Source organism: Panthera uncia, chromosome D4 (assembly GCF_023721935.1).
Source record: "Panthera uncia isolate 11264 chromosome D4, Puncia_PCG_1.0, whole genome shotgun sequence".
In the NCBI taxonomy this organism is placed as follows: Eukaryota; Metazoa; Chordata; class Mammalia; order Carnivora; family Felidae; genus Panthera; species Panthera uncia.
Window position 1 is genome coordinate 17925212 of NC_064807.1, and position 22455 is coordinate 17947666.

At 40.8% G+C, this 22455-nt stretch overlaps 1 protein-coding gene across 3 annotated transcripts in view; it reads right to left on the minus strand.

Annotated features, from left to right (window-relative positions):
- PRUNE2 (prune homolog 2 with BCH domain) overlaps window positions 1-22455 on the minus strand; it is a 270665-nt gene that overhangs the window by 189942 nt on the left and 58268 nt on the right. For 2 of the 3 annotated variants that reach the window (XM_049633842.1, XM_049633832.1), the window contains exons 2-4: window positions 19879-19983; window positions 15228-15430; window positions 11878-12041 (exon numbers count right to left, since the gene is read on the minus strand). In XM_049633842.1, the coding sequence (XP_049489799.1) occupies window positions 11878-12041; window positions 15228-15430; window positions 19879-19983 (472 nt within the window). The remainder of the gene's footprint in view (window positions 1-11877; window positions 12042-15227; window positions 15431-19878; window positions 19984-22455) is intronic. The other variant, XM_049633851.1, reaches the window with a different exon arrangement.

A 22455-nucleotide genomic window follows, 5' to 3' on the forward strand; every position in this document is an offset into this window, starting at 1 on the left:
AAGAGAAAACCCACACTGAAAGCAAGTAGGAGCAGAAGAAAACCATTATATGTGGAAGCCAAGAAATGAAGGAAGAAAAGAGGCGCACTGGAGAACGAGAATACGTGGATAAGAATAAATCAATGTTCGTGGCATAAAACAATTGCAATATCTTATGGAGTTTTAAATTTATGCGTGATTAAAATACATTCCAGTGGCGACAAATTGCAGAAGGGACCAAGTAGAGGTAAATCGCTCTACGGTTCTTGGATTGTCAGGGAAGTGATCAAAATATCAATTTATATGAAATTAGAATTGTAGGTTATAACACATATGTAACCACTAAAATAGCTTTCTTAAATAACTGATATCTCACAAACCAATGGGGGGAAATGTAACAGCAAAAATACTTTAATATAATAGGAGTAAAGAAATAAGGAAACGGAAGAAATGTGAGACAAGTTGAAAACAAACAGCAAAGGGGTGCCTGGATGGCTCAGTCGGTTGAGCGTCCAACTTCAGCTCGGGTCATGATCTCACGGTTCGTGAGTTCGAGCCCCGCGTCGGGCTCTGTGCTGACAGCTCGAGGCTTGGAGCCTGGAGCCTGCTTCGGGTTCTGTGTCTCCCTTTCCCTCTGCCCCTCCGCCTCTCACACCTCTCACACCTCTCACTCTCTCTCTCTCACTCTCTCTCTCTCTCTCTCTCTCTCAAAAATAATACATTTTTTTTAAAAGACAAAAGTATCAAACTGAATTTTAAAAGCCATAATAGCAATATACTGTTTTGACTTATGCCTTGGGGTGCCCGGGTGGCTTGGTCAGTTAAGTGGCTGACTTTGTAAAAGCACACCTGAGATATGGTGAAATATGTTGAGATATGTTGAAAGATGGAAAGTGAAAAAGTAGAAAAGATGGAACAATTGTTTGATATATTAATTGGAGACAAAGTAGACTAAAGTTCCCTCTCAGCAACTCTAAGAACCAGTAGGGAAAAAAGTCTGTAAAGATGTAGAATATTTGAGCAACATGACTAGCAAAGTTGACCAAACTGGCGTGTATTAAACACTGTCATCAACAATGGCGGACTAGACGTTCTTGTTTAGCACAAATAAGACATTAACCCAAACTGACCATCTGTTGAGGCATAAATCAAGTCTTTTTTTATTTTTTTAATGTTTACTTTTGAGAGACGGGGGGGGGGGGGGAAGGGTGGAGAAAGAGGGGGACACAGAATCCAAAGCGGGCTCCAGGCTCTGAGCTGTCAACACAGAGCCCAACGCGAGGCTCGAACCCATGAACTGTGAAATCATGACCTGAGCTGAAGTCGGCCACCTAACTGATCAAGCCACCCAGGTGCCTCAAGTCTTAACAAATTTCAAAAAATTGCAACCACAGAGTTACCATCTATGGCCACCATAACAGTCTGAAAATCAGTAATAGAACAAAACTAGCAAATTCCCAAATATTAGAAAATTAAACAACACATTTCTTTTCTTTTTTTAAATGTTTATTTTATTTTTGAAAGAGAGAACGTGCCAGCAGGGGAGGAGCAGAGAGAGAGGGACACACAGAATCCAAAGCAGGCTCCAGGCTCTGAGCTGTCAGCACAGAGCTGGACGTGGGGCTGGAACTCATGAACCATGAGATCATGACCTGGGTCAAAGTTGACGCTTAACTGACTGAGCCACCCAGGCACTGTAAACAATGCATTTCTAAATAACTCATCGTAAAAGAAGAAATCACAACATATTTGTAATATATTTTAATTGAATGATAATGAAAATATGACATTTAAGTGTGTGGGATGTAACCGAAGCTATGCTCTGAGGAAAAAAAACCTTTAAAAGCATCAGATGTTAGGGGTGCCTGGGTGGCTCAGTTGGTTAAGCACTAGACTCTTGGTTTTGGCTCAGGTCATGATCTCACAGTTTGTGAGTTCGAGCCTCAAAATGGGCTCCATACTGATAGCACTGAGTTTGCTTGGGATTCTCTCTCTCTCTCTCTCTCTCTCTCTCTAACTTAAAAAAATTTTTTTTTAAAAAGCATCAGATGTTAAAAAAAAAACAGCGAATTTAACTAAAACATGTCAAAGGAAGGATAAAATAAAAATATAAGTGTATTTATATATAAATATAGTATAATAGTTATATAATATATAATAATATAATATATAATATAAATTTTGCAATTTGCATAAAAATATAGTTTTTTAACTGTTTAAGAAAAAAAAGAGAAGAGCGAGAGAAGGGCATATTTTACCAAAATGAGGAATGAGACAGTAACATACTACAGATTCTCCTAATACTAAGAGATAAGAACAAACTGTAATAGATTATAAAATTCGTCCGAAAATACTCCTGAATAAGTGCTTCTGAATAATACTTCTGAATACTTCTGAAAAAAAAAAAAAACCCTCAACTTGTGAAGCCTGGCAGGAAAGAAATTTAAAATCTAGATGGTTTTGTATCTGCATAAAAATGAGTCCCATTTCATGGCTCAGTCTGTTAAGTGGCCGACTTCGGCTCAGGTCATGATCTCGAGGTCCATGAGTTCAAGCCCTGCGTCGGGCTCTGTGCTGACAGCTCAGAGCCTGGAGCCTGTTTCGGATTCTGTGTCTCCCTCTCTCTGACCCTCCCCCGTTCATGCTCTGTCTCAAAAATAAATAAACGTTAAAAAAAATTAAAAAAAAAAAAAAGAGTCCCATTTCAGGGCACCTGGCTAGCTCAGTCGGTTGAGCGTGTGACTCTCCATTTCAGGGTTGTGAGTTCAAGTGCCCATAGTGGGAGTAGAGTTTACTTAATAAAAAAAAAATTTTTTTAATGAATCCATTACACTTACTATCCATTGTTCCGAACTTCTAAGAGATACACTGATTTTATACAAACTCTTCCAAAGAATAGAAAGAGAGAACACTTCCCAATTTATTTTCTTTCAGAACCTAGCATAATCTCAATACCAATATCCAACAGGGACATCACAAGAAAGCAGAATTAAAGGCAAGTCTCTTAAATAAGCATAGCAAAAAAAAAACCCAAACCAAACAAAAAACTTTTTAAACTAGTCCCAAACCAAATTAGCAATATATTAGAGGTTATTATGTAGTCACCAGGTAGGGATTTCCTAGGAATTAAAGGACAAATTAGGGGCGCCTGGGTGGCGCAGTCGGTTAAGCGTCCGACTTCAGCCAGGTCACGATCTCGCGGTCCGTGAGTTCGAGCCCCGCGTCAGGCTCTGGGCTGATGGCTCGGAGCCTGGAGCCTGTTTCCGATTCTGTGTCTCCCTCTCTCTCTGCCCCTCCCCCGTTCATGCTCTGTCTCTCTCTGTCCCAAAAATAAATAAAAAACGTTGGAAAAAAAATTAAAAAAAAAAAATAAAGGACAAATTAACATTCAAAAATCAACCAATATAATGCAGCATATTAACAGAAGAGAATATCATCTGACCATCTCAGGAGATGTCAGGTAGTAAAACTATCTAAAATCCAGGATTTAATCATTATATAAAATCTCAGCCAAGTGGGAATGGAACACAACTGCCTTAATTTGATGAAGGACATTTATAAGAAGCAAATCAAAAAAGTAAACCTTGTATTTAACTGTGAAATACTGAAGGCCTTCCACCTCAGATCAGGAATGAGACACCTGCTATTTCTATCCATCACGGCACCCTGGCCAGAGCAATGAGACAAGCAAAACAAGTAAAAGGTAGAAGGAAAGGAAAAGCAGATCTAAAAACTGTCTTTCCTCACAGATGATATGTTTGTGTATACAAAAAACTCAAAAGAACCTACAAATGAGCTTGACATTGTAAGTAAACTTAGCAAGGGCGCTTGGTACCACTTTAATAACACAAAATCTCCTGTATTTCTATAAATCATCACAATTAGAGAACTGGATTTAAAAATTAAAAAAAAAACTGTAATAGCATCAAAATGTAAGATCCTTAAGAATAAATTTCACAAAAACGCGCCTGTCTCACAGTCGAACTAAGAATCATCTTTTTTTTTTTTTTTTTGATTTGGGGATCTTAATTTTTAAATACATACAATAGAAAGCAGTATTCAGAAAGTAGCATTGCACTAAACAAAGTCCTACAGAGTAAGTCACTGAGACTTCCAACATTGATTTATGAGTCTGACAGGAAAATGCAAAACACGACATACTAATGTAGGTGGGAAAAAAATAACTCAAAATCTTTCTCACCAACAACTCCGAGTTGTTTTTACTGCAAAGGAATGGTTATGGCCCAGCCTTATTCAAGGGATTCACCAATAGCAAATTTTTCTATTTCACATTAAAGACCCATTTACGTATATGCTTAACTAAATATCAATGTCAGGCCATATAAGCAGCCAAAGGCACCTTGTGGCAAAATCAAACCTGTTTTTGGAGTAAGAGTTGATTTAACTTCCAGCAAATTCTGCAGAACTAAAAAAATATATATATATATTTAAACCCATACACATGTACCCAACAGTGTCACAGCTATTCACAGGCCAGGGGGGTTTAACAAGAAGCAACAAAGAAAGCAATTATAATAAAATTATAACAAACATTTCATTCCCTTAGAAAAAAAATCAACCACAATGTGCTTTGTTCAAAAGAATGGCAAAGCGAAGGACCTTTTGCCAAAAGCAATCGCAGTACATTAATATTAAACATGATCTAATGAAGTCAGAAGTGGTTTGGGGAAAACATTCACCACAGTAAAGGCATATTCTGCATGATAAATTCTTAGCAGAAAAGAAGGGATTCAAACCCCTTTCCTTGTTTCACTTGGGATTCTTTTTTATACTGAAACAAAAAAATTAAGGAATGAATAACAGAGGCGGGGGGAGAAGAAAGGAGAAAAAAACAGAAAATACAACTTCGTTCGCAGTTTTGCCTGAAAAGGGATAATAAAAAAGAAGCCCATTATTCTAGTGCTTAATAATCTTATCGATTTAAAACATGTGAATTTAAGAACAAGGCTTATCTTGGCATGGCATAAGAACTCGGAGGTTGAGGAATTGTTCTGGTTTTATATCTAGCAAAAAAAAAAAAAAAAAAGTAATTTCTTTCCTGTACCCACCACACAGATCTTCCCTCTTCCTGAGCAAAACAGGATGGATGAAATTCCCTTTGGACTCTGTAACCATTTTGGGAGACAGATGATTCACTGGGAGACATGATTCCCTCTTTGGGCAGGAGAGGAAAAAAAAAAAAGAAAAGAAAAAATCTGGCTCTGTTCCTTTCCCATCTGACCTCCTTAAAAGGATCTTTTTTGAAGCTGTTAATCCAGGCTACTAAAATAGCAAGCAACTATTCTTTATTGAAGTTCAAATGGCATTGCCAATAGAAAGGAGAGACTGCGTTTTCTTGAAAACCTAGGACATAGGTTTTCTGCGTCCTACGCGATGAACAATTGCCATCATTTGGTTTGCTATACGTAGTGAGGCTCTGTCGAGGTCTTATACAAATAAATGTGACAGGCCTTTCGGTGGGGGGAAGCGTGGTCTTAATGGAAACCTGATTGGTAATCAGTGGCTGCAGTCTTATCATTGCCAGCTGGTTCCCAGAAACACACACGCGTGTGCACACACACACAAATACACACGCACACAAATCCCCAATGCGATGATTCAGCAATTTAATGGAGCTTACATTTGGCAATACTCCTCCGGTGCACACCTCTGGGGAAATTAAAGAACACGGACCGAGGATTCTGGCAGGTCCATAATCGTTTGTTTTTGGCAAGCACTCAGGGCATAGCCCAGCACCAACTTTAGGCCACTCTGACTGCATCCAGTGACTTTTAGAAAGATGCAGATTGCAGCTTGTTTGAAAACGATACCAAAAAGGTCATAGAAGCAGAGAATAGGAAGGGAAAGAAAGGAAGAGCAGAAAGAGCCGACAAGGAAAGGCAGAAGGGGAGAAAAAAATAAAATAAAATAAAATAAAGAGCCACAACAGAAGAAACAGATGTGGGGTGGGGGAGACGAGTAAAATCTCACTTCCAAAAGCCAGGGTCATTTAGGATCCCATCCGAACAAGCACATTCTCTTCGTAGACAAATAACTTCTTACACAAATAATTGCAAAGTAATCTATGGAAGTAAATCTGTGTCTTTCCAGATAAAAGTGATACTAACGATCTGTATCTTGAAATCTCTAAGTTTGAGGTATGTCTTCTTAAAAGAGCACAGCAAGACCTAGCTTTTGTAAGAAGTAGCAATTTAAGGAAACGCAAATTATGTCAACTTCATTAAATCAACGTCTGAACACACACTGGCCGTGAGTGAGTCACCTGTTGACATTTGTCCGTAACTGTCCCGCCAGGGCCCGGAGGGTACATTGTTATAGAAGCACAGCAGGTTATTTCTACCTTGGCAACAGGATACCTGCTTCTAATTGGTATATAAATGATCTTTTAACAACATCCGTTATAACGAGGTTCTACCTCAATATTCTAATACGATGTTCTCCCACAAGGTAAACACTGTGATATATATATATAAATATGTAATTCATATCTTTATAATCAATATATTTAATAATATTTAATATTTATATTTATATTAAATTAAGATATAATTATACGATTCTATGATTAATGTATAATTAATTATATTTGATATTTAATAATGAATACATTTAATATAAATATATATTTCTAAAGCAGTAAGTATAAGACTATAAAAGAGTCCAATATGATTGAATTTAAATACTTCCTGTATTTAGAGAGAAAGAGCAACATGTAGACTAAAGAAATTTAGAATGGAAAATAAGGTTGCTAGTCTTAATGGTGAAGTTGATTAAAACAACACCAATACACCAATTGGAGAGTTGAAACTATCAGACACACGGCACCCAGTTCCTGTGTAAACCGCTACTTCATATGACTGAGGATGTCGATGACATTATTAGGGGTATTTTCCGGAAAACTGATGCACGGAAAAAATTCTCAGATTTTTTTTTAAATGAGGAACTGGCATATGTATTTGTTTTAGTAACGATATAATTACAGTGAATTTGATTTCGATTTTTTCATTGGCTCCAAGAAGCTCATACACCAAGTTCTGGACTGAATACAATTTTTACAATTTTTATTCCTTTCTCAATATGTTGTTTTGTTTTTCTGGACTCTTTTGTCCTTGTTTGATTATATGCGCATGCGTTTTTGTAAACAACTTCAAATATTCTATGGGAGAAGGAAGGACCTGAGTAACGAACGGAAAAATGACAGATGACCGACTTCTGCAAATAGTACATTTGATATAAATGTAAAGATCTAATAACAATGAGAGTATATGCTATATGATTCCATTTACATAACATGCAAAGCAGGCAAAACCAATCCGTGGTGTTATGGGTACATCCGGAGGGAGTAAAACTATAAAGGAAAGCGAGGAAGCGTGGGTCATAAAAATGAGAATGCCGGTTACCTTTAAGGAGGGACCGAGGAGTGATGGGAAGGAGCACAAAGAGGTCTTTTTATTCAATTTCTTTACCTGGGTAATTGTTAAAAGGATGTTCCTTTTGTGATAATACTCTGAGCTTTTTATATTTATGTTTTGTCTTCCTTTCTGTATATGTAGTATACTCCACAAGAGGATTAAAATTATATATATAATTATATACATATATATATATATATATATATATATGTAGACAAACAAAAGGTGAATAAAAACAAAGGCTTGCAAAGAACAGAATAAGTTCTACCAGGATTTCTAAAAACTAAATAAAAATAAGAAGAGGGTTCATTACTGGAAAGGACAATGTCCAAATTCTGGGTGTTAAGAATGTTGGAGGGATGGGCAGGAACGAAATGGATGTTACTCTTTCACAGAACTACCTAAATCAACACATTCACAAAAAGGAAAGTTATAGGGGTGCCTGGGAGACTCCGTCGGTTAAATGGCTGACTCTTGATTTCAGCTCAGGTCACGATCTCACGGTTCATGGAATCGAGCCCCACATCGGGCTCCACGCTGACGGCGGGGGGCCTGCTTGGGATTCTCTCTCCCTCCCTCCACCGCCCACATCTCTCTCTCTCAAAACAAACGTTAAAAAAGTAGAAAGTATATACACAATGGTGCACAATGCCTCTTAACGACAGTACTTCCTGAGGCGGCAGAGACACATCAGGGGAGCAGTGAACAAAACACATTAGGTCTCCTTTCTCATGAAGCTTGCATTCCGGAGTGAGGGAGCAAAAGGGAGGAAGAAAGCCGTGATAGACAGAAAGATTAGGAGACAGACAGAAATAAGCGTTCCAGAAGGAAGGCACAGTTTGTATAGATCCTCAAGAGTGGAAAGAGTTTGGCGTATCTGAAAAAGCCCCTGTCCCCGGAACACGCGATGGGAAAAGAAAGGTTGAAACGCACGAGAGGATATCAGAGCAGGCAGGGGAGATGTCAAGTTGCAGACTGCGGGGCTTGGGGATGGTGAGAAAGGTAAAGGAAAGAATCAAATATAACGCCTCGCCTGTGGCTTGAGTAACGGGTGGTGGGTCGGCGGGGCCTTTTACTGACACAGGGAAGCCGGGATAAAAGCAGGCTTGGAGGTACAGGGAACTAACGGGGTCCATCACAGCCGTGTCAAGGTGGTGGTGCTAGTGAGACATGCATGCGAAGATCTCACACGGGCACCGGAGATGAACCTGGAATGTTAAAGAGAGATCTAAAATCTCAGAAGGAAATGAGGTCACTCAAGGATACTGTATAGACAAGAAACAGACTCCTAACTCTAGAGAACAAACTGACGGTTGCCTGAGGGGAGGGGTGGGCAATGGGTGGAAAAGGTGATGGGGATTAAGCAGGGCACCTGTTGTAACGAGCACCGGGTGACGAATGGAAGCCACGAATCACAATATTGTACACCTGAAACTAATATTACGCTGGATGTTAACTACCGGGAACTTAAAGGGAAGCTTTAGATAAAAGGATAATATACAGAAAAAATGTCCCAGGATGAAGTTCGAGGGCGCTGCCATATTTCAAGGTTGAGCAGAAGAGGAGTTTACCAAGCAAGGCTAAGGAAGAGTAGGCCCGACCTCTTGCACGTTAAGGAATACTCTGAAAATCACCATGTTTTCTCCAGCCTAGTGGGCTAAGAGGCATACTGAGGGTCCTCTCCAAGGATGAGGAGATCAATATCCTGACTCAACTGAAATCCGTTTACAGCGCACCACGGTGCCTCAGCATGGTGTGTTCTAGGATATGACCACAGGTATGAAAGGCAAAGAATAATCAAATTGACCAAGTATTTTTTTCATGCTAAATTCGGGGGGGGGGGGGTTTAGTATAAAGTTTATAATAATATATCCTCCAAAGAGGTCTAATTAGGATATTTTTAAAGACTCTTCCAAGTCTCAGCCATAAATATTTAGTCTCACGACATCTGGAAACAGTTTTCAAAATTCTTGATGGCAAGGTGTGCATAAAAATTTTATGTTCCTTCCAGACGTAGAAGAACGCATAAATACATTCTAGAAATGTGTGTCAAGTTAATGGTTATTTTGAGCACCCCAAAATATAAAATAACAGCTGTGTATAGAGACAACCTTTTGGAAAGAGAACTATCCATGTTATGAAAATAAGGAATGCTAACATTATTTATAGACACATCAAAAACCTCCCATTGGGTTTGGTGTTAATGCATGATCAGAAGACCATGAAATCGAACTTTGAGTTGAGTGAGTGTAACAAAATTTGACTCGATTCCCTTCTGACGCCTACTAAAGACTGATATTCCATCACCCCTCCACCTGTGTACATCCACGTCCACATGCACACTTTGGCCAAAGGTCTCCAGAGCCTTCTTTCCACAGTATGAAGCCACCTTCCGGGCGTAGGGACTCTGGACTCTCTCATGACACATTGCATTGCAGTCTTTGCACATAGAGGCACTTCCTCCTCTTACATCCCAGTGTCCAGGCAGCAAGGAAGTGATGTCCCATTCTGCCAACTTCCTAAGGCCACTTCAAGGCCAACCTTATGGAAAACCTCCAATGAGAAGAAGAACCAAGGTCCTTTATCATACCTCTAATTCTCGATAGCTCTGCCAACTAAGACCAACATAACTCATAAAAGGGGTCTGCATCCCTTCTAATTCCCTAAATCTCCATAGCATCATTATTATCAACGTCAACAACAAAATCATACCTCTGTGCCAACGTATCACAGTATCGCAGTTTGATCTGTTTTTACTATTTACAGAAAAGCAAGATGATGAGCAATTTGTGGACCAACTGCCTTTCGTTCCGACTAAATAACACACGTATTTTTTGAACAATAAACCAAGCTTCTTAGTTTGCAAGAAATTGAAACAAACGACTCTCTCGTGTTTGATCATTTGCACTGCTAAACAACTTCCCTCGTGGCTGGGATCCCCAATTACCTTTATTTTCCTTCTGCTCTGTCACAGAGATAAATGATCATAGTTACTTGGTTTAGTTGGGGGCACGGTTTCCCACAGAGCATTTTTACAGATGTCCATTGTCAGAAAAATATTTAAAACAGGTTTACTGGGGCCATTAGTTGTAAAATATTTACAGGAGTCACAAAACTTGGACATTTTCCTCTCCACATTGTGGAAGAGACAGGAAGAGAAGGAAAGTGTCCTCAAAAGACTAGCTTCAGGGGCGTCTGGGTGGATAACAAGTGGTAAGCATCTGACTCTTGATTTCGGCTCAGGACATGATCTCATGGTTTGTGAGTTCAAGCCCCGCATCGGCCTCCACACTGTTAGTGCAGAGTCTGCTTGGGATTCTCTCTCTCTTTCAAAATAAATAAATAAACTTAAAAAATTAAAAAAAAAAAAACAGTGGCATCAACATTTTCTTGGTCTTCTCCTTCCTTTTTAAAAAATTCTTTCAGTCTGTTAATCACTGTTTTTCACTTTCTTGTGTTAAATACTTCCGAGAAAAATCTATGTCTACCATGTTCAAGATGGATTATTGAAAGAAAAAAAAAAGCTTTATACAACACCCAAAGCTGTCCTACGTAGACAATAATGAATTTTTGTGGTAATTTTGGGCCACCAAAGTCAACTAACAATTTCCAGGTTAGAAAGCACTTTTTGGAAGTGGTGGGCTCCGTGAGTGTAAAAGAAAGATTAAAAAAGGTAGGGGCGCCTGGGTGGCTCAGTCAGTTGAGCGTCCGGCTTCGGCTCAGTCTCACAGTTTGTGGGTTCGAGCCCCGCGTCGGGCTCTGTGCTGACAGCTCAGAGCCTGGAGCCTGCTTCGGATTCTGTGTCTCCCTTTCTGTCTGCCCCTCCCCAGCTCATGCTCAGTCTCTCTCTCTCTCTCTCCTTCAAAAATAAATAAAAACATTAAAAAACATTTTTTTTTAAAAAAAGAAAGATTAAAAAAGGTAATTGACGATGGTGTGCTGGGAACACAGTGTTTAAAGGAGGCGAAGTTAAGACGGAAAATATTACAATGCCAATGAGGTGGTAAAGAGACTGTAAAAGTCCTGACACAAAATCACCAAATTCAAACGTGTTTATTTTGTCATCCAAGCAGTGTTCCGCAAACCAAGCTTCTGTCGGTACCAGGAGATATTTCGATGTGAGGAGTGGATTCTGGCCTGAGTCACACTGCTGTGGGACCAGAACCGCCTCTGGAAGCTCTGGACGGCCAGAGGAGCCATTCTGGCTCCCCAACAGAGGTGAGGCAGTTCCAGTTAATAGTGAAACAGCAAAGACCCTTCATGCCTATTTTTAAACGCACATTGTTAATATTCAGTGTAATGCTACTCTTTAACAAACTCTTTACTCCCCGCTTCCCTGATGAAGCTTCCCGCGGTCTTTAAAGGGGTTGTTAAGCCAAGAATGGATCACACTCATTCTGCATGAGCAAGTCGAGAAACACTCCATTAAGCCTTCCAGTATTTAATAGAAAGAGCCATCTCTCACCTCTGAGGAGATGAGCCAGCTGCTCGGTGATGAGCTCAGGAGCCTCCCGGAGAATCTCTTTCACCACAAGGGAAGAGGAAGACTCTTGGAACTCAAGGCCGCCATCGCTCTGCTCCACCGGATTAATGACTTTGACAACCGCTGATTCTAAAGTTTGGTCCTCGCTGTAAAGCAAATGGCGGAGAGGAAAGGAAAGGGATATGGCACATCGTCTTACTTTCTGGAAGTATTTAATCTCTGCTCTCACACAAAAGACTTCCTCTCAACGGCCAAAAAGATGAGGAAGCTCACGTGACCCTTAGCCTATGCTTCACTTTCCACATTACCTAATTATCCACCCCCCCCCCCGCCCCGAAAGGCTTAGTCGTAGCCCCTCACGCCGTAGCACTTGTCTCTTGTTTTGCTGTTGAAAAATAATAATAAATAATAATAGCAGTAGTAATAGTAATAATAATGGCTGCCATTTACTGAGCTTCCGCTGCAGGCCAGACACTATTATGAGGCCAGAAGGAATGTCACTAAGTCTTCTACTACACGATGACCCTATGAAATGGGTTCTAGTGAAACCCTCATTTTTAACATGAGGAAACAGGGGCACATGGGTGAGTCAGTCGGTTGAGCATCCAACTCCTGATTTCGGCTCAGGTAACAATGCCAAGGTCATGGGATCAAGCCCCACGTCAGGCTCCATGCTGAGCATCTATCCTGCCTAAGATTCTCTCTCTCCCTCTGCCTCTCTCCCTGGCATGTGCACTCTCTCTCCCTCTAAAATGAATAAACAAATACAAATTTTAAAAAGTTAAAAATGGGGAAACAAAGACACAAAGCAGTTAAGAAATTTGTCCAAGGTCACAAAGCTTATAAGCAGACTAGCTTGTGTTTGAACCCTGATGTGGTTTCAGAGCTTGCATATCTGGTCACAGTGCTGGAGACAAATGACCACAGGCTTATTTACTTCCACCATCATCCTTTTTTTTTTTAATTTTTTAAAATTAATTTTTAGTGTTTATTTATTTTGGAGAGAGAGTGCGAGTGGGGCAAGGGCAGAGAGAGAGGGAGACACAGAATCCAAAGCAGGCACCGGGCTCTGAGCTGTCAGCACAGGGCCCGAACAGGGCTCGAACTCAAGAACCATGAGATCATGACCTGAGCCGAAGTCAGACGCTTAACTGACTGAGCCACCCAGGCGCACCACCCCCCCAATGTCATTCTTCACATGTGAGATGAGTTGGCTTTATCAAAGGCAGAAAGAAAGAGGTGAATAAGGCTGACGTTGGTCTTTCCGTCTGCCAGAAACAAATGAGTGGGAATGAAGGAAATAAAGATCTCAGTTTTGGAAAGCGTTCTGTTTCATAAATAGTCCTGAAGCTCAAGTTCACAGTGTCAGCCCCCAAACCAGCAGTTTTTCAGTTTTCATTGGGAACAAAACTCTTCCAAAGATTCTGACTTCCCAAGATTTCTTTAGCTTCTTGCACTGCCTTTATCCATATTTATTCACATGAATTGGTTTGTAAAAGTGAGCACATAAATTGAGTCAAGGAGGTGATCATCCCGAACACTGATCATTGAAGTCAGTCAGATAACCTCCTGGTAACTCCTAGCCAACAACTGATTAATAAATAGGCAAATTGTGTTTCAAGCGGCATGGGGATAAAAACAGCCTCACGCGAGCAGACTGTTTTCAAAACTCTTTAGAGCTGAATGAACTGCATGACAGGCAGGTCAATGTACTCGTACCTAAATATGCTTCCTAAAAAGAGTTAAATAGGGGCGCCTGGGTGGCTCAGTCGGTTAAGCGTCCGACTTCAGCCCGGGTCACGATCTCGCGGTCCGTGAGTTCGAGCCCCGCGTCGGGCTCTGGGCTGATGGCTCAGAGCCTGGAGCCTGCTTCCGATTCTGTGTCTCCCTCTCTCTCTGCCCCTCCCCCGTTCATGCTCTGTCTCTCTCTGTCTCAAAAATAAATAAACGTTAAAAAAAATTTTTTTTTAAATTAAAAAAAAAAGTTAAATAAAAAATTAGATATTAGTACAAGTTCTTATTTCATGCACACTAACATCAATATCCACTGGTTATGGTCCTAAACCATCAGCAAATTGGCAAAGTGTGCAAAAAAAAAACTCCTGTCTCAAACCACTGAGGTATTTACTAGTGACTCTTCATTCAATAGCACTACAGAGCTTATCAAAAGGGCATCTTTGGGGGCGCCTGGGTGGCTCAGTCGGTTAAGCGTCCGACTTCGGCTCGGGTCATGATCTCGCGGTCCCTGAGTTCGAGCCCCGCGTCAGGCTCTGTGCTGACAGCCTGGAGCCTGTTTCGGATTCTGTGTCTCCCTCTCTCTCTGCCCCTCCCCCACTCACTCTCTGTCTCTGTCTCTCTCCACCCCCCCCCAAAATTGAATAAAACATTTAAAAAAATTGTATGGGTGTGTGGGTGGCTCAGTCGGTTAAGCCTCAAGCCTCCGACTTTGGTCCAGGTCATGATCTCATGATTTGTGGGTTTGAGCCCCATATCAGGCTCTGTGCTGACAGCTCGGAGCCTAGAGCCTGCTTCACATTCTGTGTCTCCCTCTCTCTCTGCCCCTCCCCTGCTCGTGCTCTGTCTCTCTCTCTCAAAAATAAATACAGATTTAAAAAAAATTTTTAAGATTTAAATAAAAGGGCATTTTTGGGCTGGGTTGGAAAGTCCTTGAAGGTAGACAATTTGTCTCATTCCTCTTTACGTACCTTGAGATTCTTGCACTAGTTAGCAACTCCTAAGTACGTACTGAAGGAGGCAGAAGACCCACATTGAATCCAAACTCTTCTACTAACTTCATGTGGTACCCCTGCAACAGTGGGTCTCAGATTTCTTGTCCATAAAATAACAAGTTTGAACTGCACGGACTTTCAAAAATCCATCCCGCTCTTATAGTATAAAATGGCATGAATGAAAGAGCCAATGATCAAATGACTTTCACAGCTGTTCTCTACAATTTTTCACTTCACCACTGAGATGTCTTTCTTGAGAACGTTTCGGTTTTAGTTAGCATGTAATTTCAGTTTTCATTACACATTTACAGCATCAGTACATAGGACTGTTGTGTTGCTTTAACAAACTGTTTCAGATTGTTCAAAATTATAATTTTGGTCAATTCTCCAAGAACTTTCCACTCAGAGATGTCATATTTGAAATGCAAAGGCCAAAACAGAGAGCTGGCATGGCCCAAAGTTTGCCGTAAGAGAAGAAAAAATATTCTTTTTCTTCCGATGTCCTCTGCCTTTAATGCATCTCCCTAAGCCACAAAAGTCCTGAATGAGGTGGTACTTTTCCCATAAGGGCCTTGGTTAAAGGCCTTACCTCCAGAGCCTTACCTCGCCAGCACATTGCTGCCAACGAGCGTTATAGATAACTTCCCTTCATCATTTAGCTGATGCAGATTAATTTCATCTCGGAATATGTGGAACGATTCAGAGATGTTCAGCTCTTCTAAAATAAACCTCGTCTCAGTGAAGTAATTGAATTCAGTTCTTGGTATGTTCAGCACTGGCAAACAGAGAACTCCAGGTGGACTGACCTACCGAGAAGAAAGTTGGCTGAATCACTGACAACAGGGAGAGGAGACAAAGCACAACTCCGTGTTTTACACGCCCGAGGGTAATTGTAAAGCGAACAAAAGTCTTTTGGCCTCACTAACCCGGATGACATTCAAAATCGATTCTTCCCGAACCCAATTAGTAGAGCAGTATCTACAGGCAAATGGCCCCTAATATTTTGTAAACACTTGTTACTCTCCATGAAACCTCTCGTGCCTTATTTTAAATATCTTATGTCTCATTTCAACATCTCCACGATTAAAAATATGTATATGCGCACACACACGCACACACACACACACACACACACACACACACACATTCTCCTTTTCAGGGGAAACAAATTCATAGGTCTTTATGGAATTAGCAGAAAATCAGAATGATTACTGCAGGGGGGCGCCTGGGTGGCTCAGTCGGTTAAGCGGCCGACTTCGGCTCAGGTCATGATCTCGCGGTTCGTGAGTTCAAGCCCCACGTCGGGCTCTGTGCTGACCGCTCAGAGCCTGGAGCCTGTTTCAGATTCTGTGTCTCCCTCTCTCTGACCCTCCCCTGTTCATGCTCTGTCTCTCTCTGTCTCAAAAATAAATAAACGTTAAAAAAAAATTAAAAAAAAAAAAAAAAAGAATGATTACTGCAGGGCGGATGAGGACTGTGTGATACAGAAAGGCATGTACGTCCCATGTACATGGGATGCCTGCCATTGAGCTCCAGCCAATGGTTTACATGCAAAAATTTCAGGTGTTTTCAGGATAAGAATCTTTCAATTACTCAAGAAAAGCTGGAAATCTAGATCTGAGGCTGTTATCTACGATGTTTGTTACAATTAATTTTTCTAAATTAAAAACACTATGGAGGTTAACAAAAACTCATTTATGAGCCAGAGTTGGCCTACACACTACCAGATTGAGATCTCTGTTCATTTCTTATATTAGAAAAAAAAATCACATATTAACAAACTTGTTATTAAAAAATTGTTGGGTGGGGGTGCCTGGTTGGCTCAGTCGGTCAACCACCCAACTCTTGATTTCGGCTCAGGTCATGATCTCGCGGTTCGTGGGTTTGAGCCCCATGTCAGGCTCTATGCTGAGAGCACGGAGTCTGCTTGGGATTCTCTGTCTTCCTCTCTCTCTGCCCCTCCCCTACCTGTGCTCAAGTGCATGCGCTCTCTCTCTCCAAATAAATAAATAAAGTTAAAAAAATGTTTTAAAAAATTGTGGTAAGAAGGGGAAACAGGAGACGGTAGGAGTTGGAGAATTTCAGATTCACATACTTTTCTATAGGAATTTTTTAAAAATAAAGGTTCTTTGAAAAATTACTATGACTGCACAGCAATAAACCCCAAATATCCCTGAGAGAAGGTGGGGTTTGGTAACACTGAATTTTTGCATAAAGTAAATGGCCTTTGTTTTCACATCATCACCAGCTCTGTCAAAGCATAGTGCTTATTACACAATTTTAATATCTTTGTCATCTATCTCCTTTCCTGGCATTAACAAGGCAGCGATTTTTGTCTTTTTTGTTCAGTCATGTTTCCTAGTGCATAAAACAATCTGGCACATAGTAGGCATTTAATACTTGTTTGTTGAGTGAAATAAATGAATCACCCATTGCTATAGTATATAAAGCACAAAGCCATTCCAACGAAGTGCTTTTTCTTTTAACTGTCAGGCTAATCCTGAATCACAGTTGGGCAATAATCATTAGAAATTTATGTATAGCCAAATCAAAACCACACTGAGATACCACCTCACACCAGTCAGAGTGGCTAAAATGAACAAATCAGGAGACTATAGATGCTGGCGAGGATGTGGAGAAACGGGAACCCCCTTGCACTGTTGGTGGGAATGCAAACTGGTGCAGCCGCTCTGGGAAACAGTGTGGAGGTACCTCAAAAAATTAAAAATAGATCTACCCTATGACCCAGCAATAGCACTGCTAGGAATTTACCTAAGGGATACAGGAGTGCTGATGCATAGGGGCACTTGTACCCCAATGTTTATAGCAGCACTCTTAACAATAGCCAAATTATGGAATGAGCCTAAATGTCCATCAACTGACGAATGGATAAAGAAATTGTGGTTTATACACACAATGGAATACTACGTGGCAATGAGAAAGAATGAAATAATGGCCTTTTGTAGCAACGTGGATGGAACTGGAGAGTGTGATGCTAAGTGAAAGAAGTCATACAGAGAAAGACAGATACCATATGTTTTCACTCTTATGTGGATCCTGAGAAAGTTAACAGAAGACCATGGGGGAGGGGAAGGAAAAAAAAAGTTAGAGAGGGAGAGAGCCAAACCGTAAGAGACTCTTAAAAACTGAGAATAAACTGAGAGTTGATGGGGGGTGGGAGGGAGAGGAGGGTGAGTGATGGGCATTGAGGAGGGCACCTGTTGAGATGAGCACTGGGTGTGGTATGGAGACCAATTTGACAAAAAATTTCATATTAAAAAAAAAGAAATTTATGTATAGAGATTTACTTTTCCTAATTAGTTGACTGAGTTATCTCTAACTCCTGATACTGAAACTTGAGTCAAGCACATGTGGCCTGAGCCTATCCTGGCAGGATCTTTTTGGAGGCTAGGACCAGAAGAAGGTTTCTAGCCCCCCAACCTCTGCTGGGTGCCTTGGAGAATGCCATTTTTCTTTCTGAAGCTCAGTCTAACCCATCTGTAGAATGGGGCTTACCTACCAGAAGGAAAAGTATTTAAATAGAGTCATACATGGGAAGCTGCAAAGCTCTGTATTTATTCCACGTTTATACTCTCAGAGGAAGTAGCCACGTTCTCAGAAGAAAATTCTAATGGAGATGCAGACCTTTGGTAGGGGGCAGGGCCAGTAAACTAAGAGGAAGGCACAGAAATATAACAAATTCCAGTATGTGACCCTCCAGTTACTCCGTATTTGTCCCCATGCTGAGCCTTAGAAGGAGAAAAGAGGCCATACATCTCTTTACCCATTTTATCTATCACAACCACTTTCTCACTCCTTTGGTTGCGTGTTATATCCATTCAAGACATTGGAGTTGGTGGGGGTGGTGGTGTTATATAATTTCCTTAAGAGTCCACACCACTATCTTTCTAAAGACCAGTCTTGTTCAGTCAACTCTATGTTCTCGAGACAAGCGGCATTTGTTTTCTAGGCGTCAAAAAGTCCAGTTAATAGGATTAAGTATTTAACATGCATTTCTTCACATAGGCATGTTTATCTCCTTATACCAATTAATCTCCCTTGTAAAGTTCAACAAAGTTTAATATTTTTTAATGTTTGTTGTTTTTTTGAGAGAGAAGGGGGGAGACAGAGCACGAACAGGGGAGGGGCAGAGAGAGAGGGAGACACAGAATCCGAAGCAGGCTCCAGGCTCTGAGGTGTCAGCACAGAGCCCGACGCGGGGCCCGAACTCACGAACCGTGAGATCATGACCTGAGCTGAAGTCGAACGCTTAACCGACTGAGCCACCCAGGCGCCCCACGTTCAACAAATTTTAAGATAAATTTGATACAAAGTCCATATGCAGAGATCAGAATATTTTACCTGGCTCTCTTGTCAGCTGCTGCCCTAAGCCATTCTTGCCGCCCACAGCTCACTCTAGAAGACTAGGTTTCATGTGAATTTAAATCACCCGAGATCAGCTATGCATACTCTCAGAGCCAAGAATCCAAACAAAATTGGAATAAAACAAATCAGACTCTGGAAAATTAAAAATTCTGTGAAATTGGAAACCGCACCAAGATACTCATAATGTACTTTTTTAGGCTTTGAGGTGACGCATTATCACGGGCTGATGAATTTTATGAAATGGCAATTTTAAAACAATTTGTTAAAAGGTCTTTTCCACCTCTGTAGGGAGGTTATAGACTTTGCACAGAATACAAAGACTCTCACTCAAGGGAGATCATCACTAACTGAGAATGACCTTGCTGTACAAAGTCAGGGCTAACGGGCAAGAACAGAATATAGATGCGACATGTAACACCTCTGTTACTGAAAATTCCAGCCAATAGGTTCCGAATTGCATGTAATGTTCACACAGGTTATTCTGCACTTACTTCTCTATTCCCAAGGGCAAGACTAACCAACAAGCTGTGATAAAGGAAAACAAGAAATTCTGACCCTTACTTTTGTTAGTTCTCTGAATTCCCATGAAAGTAAACAACTATCATCTATTTTTAAAAATTTGGAAACTGTGACCTTATTGAAATGTCTTATGAGGGAGTCGATAAGAAACAACTAGACCCTACCTAACGCACTGTAGGTGACCAGTAAGTATTTGTTGTTTAATGAATCATAATACATTATTCTCGGCAACAATAAACCAGAACGTGAAAATGGAAGTGAATAGGTTCCTCGTTTTTCCCGAAAATGTTTGCCCTTGGAAGTTATATCATAATTCACATATAAAAAGCACAGTCTTCTTTCCCCTCACCTTGTCTAGAAAGTAAGCGTACGTGAAGGCGGAAATGAGAGAATCCAACTCACACGATTTATGTCCAATAACCACATGGACCTTCTCCAAGCGTTTGCTTCGATTCTGAAACACATAGCAAACAAAACATCACAATTTGACGTGCAACAGATCGATACAAAAAGGACAGTTTTCCATCTTTTTTTCAAAGGTAGGCCTTGGCTATAGTCACGCACAATTGCAACAATTCCTAAGTTTATGATGAAGTTTTACAGGAGGACATAAGATTGCACAACACGGTTTCAAATTCGGAAATGCTCAAATTGTAGCGCACGGTTCAGGAACAGAAAATTGTGAGCTCACCACCTCAGGAGCCTCCCCAGGTGACCTCTGCCTCTGGCCTCCACGCGTGAAGGGCAGGGAGAGACCAGAGGAAGAGGCGGACCACTTCAAGTTTGGCAGGCGGTAGTTTAATAAACAAGGAGACTTATTTCCAAGGCTTGTCTTGGGCACCTGCAAGATGGGTAGATCTTCACGTCCACCTGCCAGAATTTTAAAAATTTTATAGAGGCCGTAACTGGGCTCAGTCGTGTGTGGTCTCAACACCACATTACTCTCTCAAGGCTGCATCCTTGGAGCAGCTCCCATGGTGGGAACGGTGGGCAGAACATACATTCCAAGGACAGGGGAGAGGGTGAGGAGCCTCCAACAGCCCAGGTGTAGCTCAGGGGTCAGCCAACAGTCACGTCCTCTAGATGACTTCTTCCAACAGAAGTGTGGTTTCGTTAACATTATCACAGCCTGGGGCACATGGGTGGCTCAGTCGGTTAAGCATCCAACTTCAGCTCAGGTCATGATCTTACGGTTCGTGGGTTCGAGCTCCGCATCAGGCTCTGTGCTGACAGCTCAGAGCCTGGAGCCTGCTTCGGATTCTGTGTCTCCCTCTCTCTCTGCCCCTCCCCCCATTCATGCTCGCTCTCTCTCTCTCTCTCTCTCTCTCTCAAAAATAAACATTAAAAAAATGTAAAAAAACATTATCACAGTCTAACTTGATATGAATTGTATCTCTGAGTCATAATTTTTTAGTAAAAGATTTTAGTCCAAAGGGAAGTTCCATAGTATAGCGGCCCCCCGTTTATCTGCAAAGGATACATTCCAGGAGCCCCAGTGGATGCCCAGAACTGCTGATAATACTGAACCCTATATATACTCTGTTTTTTCTTGTACGTACATACCTATGAATAAAGTTTATAAATTAGGCCTTATAAGAGATTAACAACAACAATAATAAAATAGAACAATTACAGCACTATACTGTAATAAAAGTTGTGTGAATGTGGCCTCTCTCAGAATATCTTCATGTACTGTACTCACCCTTCTTGTGATGGTGTGAGATGATAAAATGCCTACGTGGTGAGAGGAAGGAGGTGAATGACGTAGGCACGTGACATAGGCCGCTCTTGACCTTCTGACCACGTGTCAGAGGATCATCTGCTTTTGGCCTGCAGTTGACCGCAGGTAATAGAAATCATGGGACATGAAACCAAGGATAAGGGAGGAGTAGCGTGTTCTATGTCATTTCCTTGTATAAGATGTTCTTAATTTGAGAGACAGTGACTTTTTTCATATGTTCTTGGCACGCAATACACAATTCGGTAGTAATTTATTTTCTCAGGCCGCATTTTGGGTGTCAAGAAATGTTCTCTCTACAGTACATTCCATAACTTAGCAAATGAAAGTGTAACACTTTTCCTCCCCCCGGGAAAGGAATATGGTTAGTAATATTGCTTTAACAATACAAATCAGTTGCGATTAAAAAATGTATACAGTCACGTCTCTGGAAGAGAAGGCATATTGTTTTCTTTCCTGGTTTAACGTAATAGTTACTTGAAACTCCTTTATAGAAGGCTGACCTCCTTGTGAAATACTGGGTTGGAAATGCCAAAGAAACGACTGCTTCTAGAAAATGCTACAACAAAACTGTTCAATAATGATAACTGTAATCAAAATGAACGTCTTTATAGTATGCCAGAGGTGACACATATGTCTGCTTCCCCCACTTTTCACCCTTTGTTTTAACTTCTCTCCTGAGGACTGACTAGAAAGCCAACTCAAGCGCAGTACTGCTCAAAATGGCTAGATAAAAAATTACACTGCTCACGACGATTCCCAGAAAGAGACTTATTCTTTTTTCTACAAAACAAAGAGAAGGCATTATTTGGTAACCTACTAGGTACTTTACAAATGAATCTATGCAATTGTAATTGGTGACACGGGCCTACTGATGTCAGAGTCAGAAACAAGTTTGTAAACAACCAGCTTGTGGCCCGAGAAACATAATAAACTAAAAATCTCAAAGGAAGTTTTAAAGAGTCTGTCAATACAGAGAATAATAGCGGTATTGATATTGCAGACGAGTCATCTAATATGTAATATTGCTGAATTAAAATAAACCTGTATTTTTTCAAAGATACTGAGATGATGATATTTAATAAAACAACATGACTTGAAAATACAATATAAACTCTCTGATTATAATTACAACACCCTGCCCCACCAGCACCACCAACTTTAACCCCCCTTCCGTCGTCTCTCAGC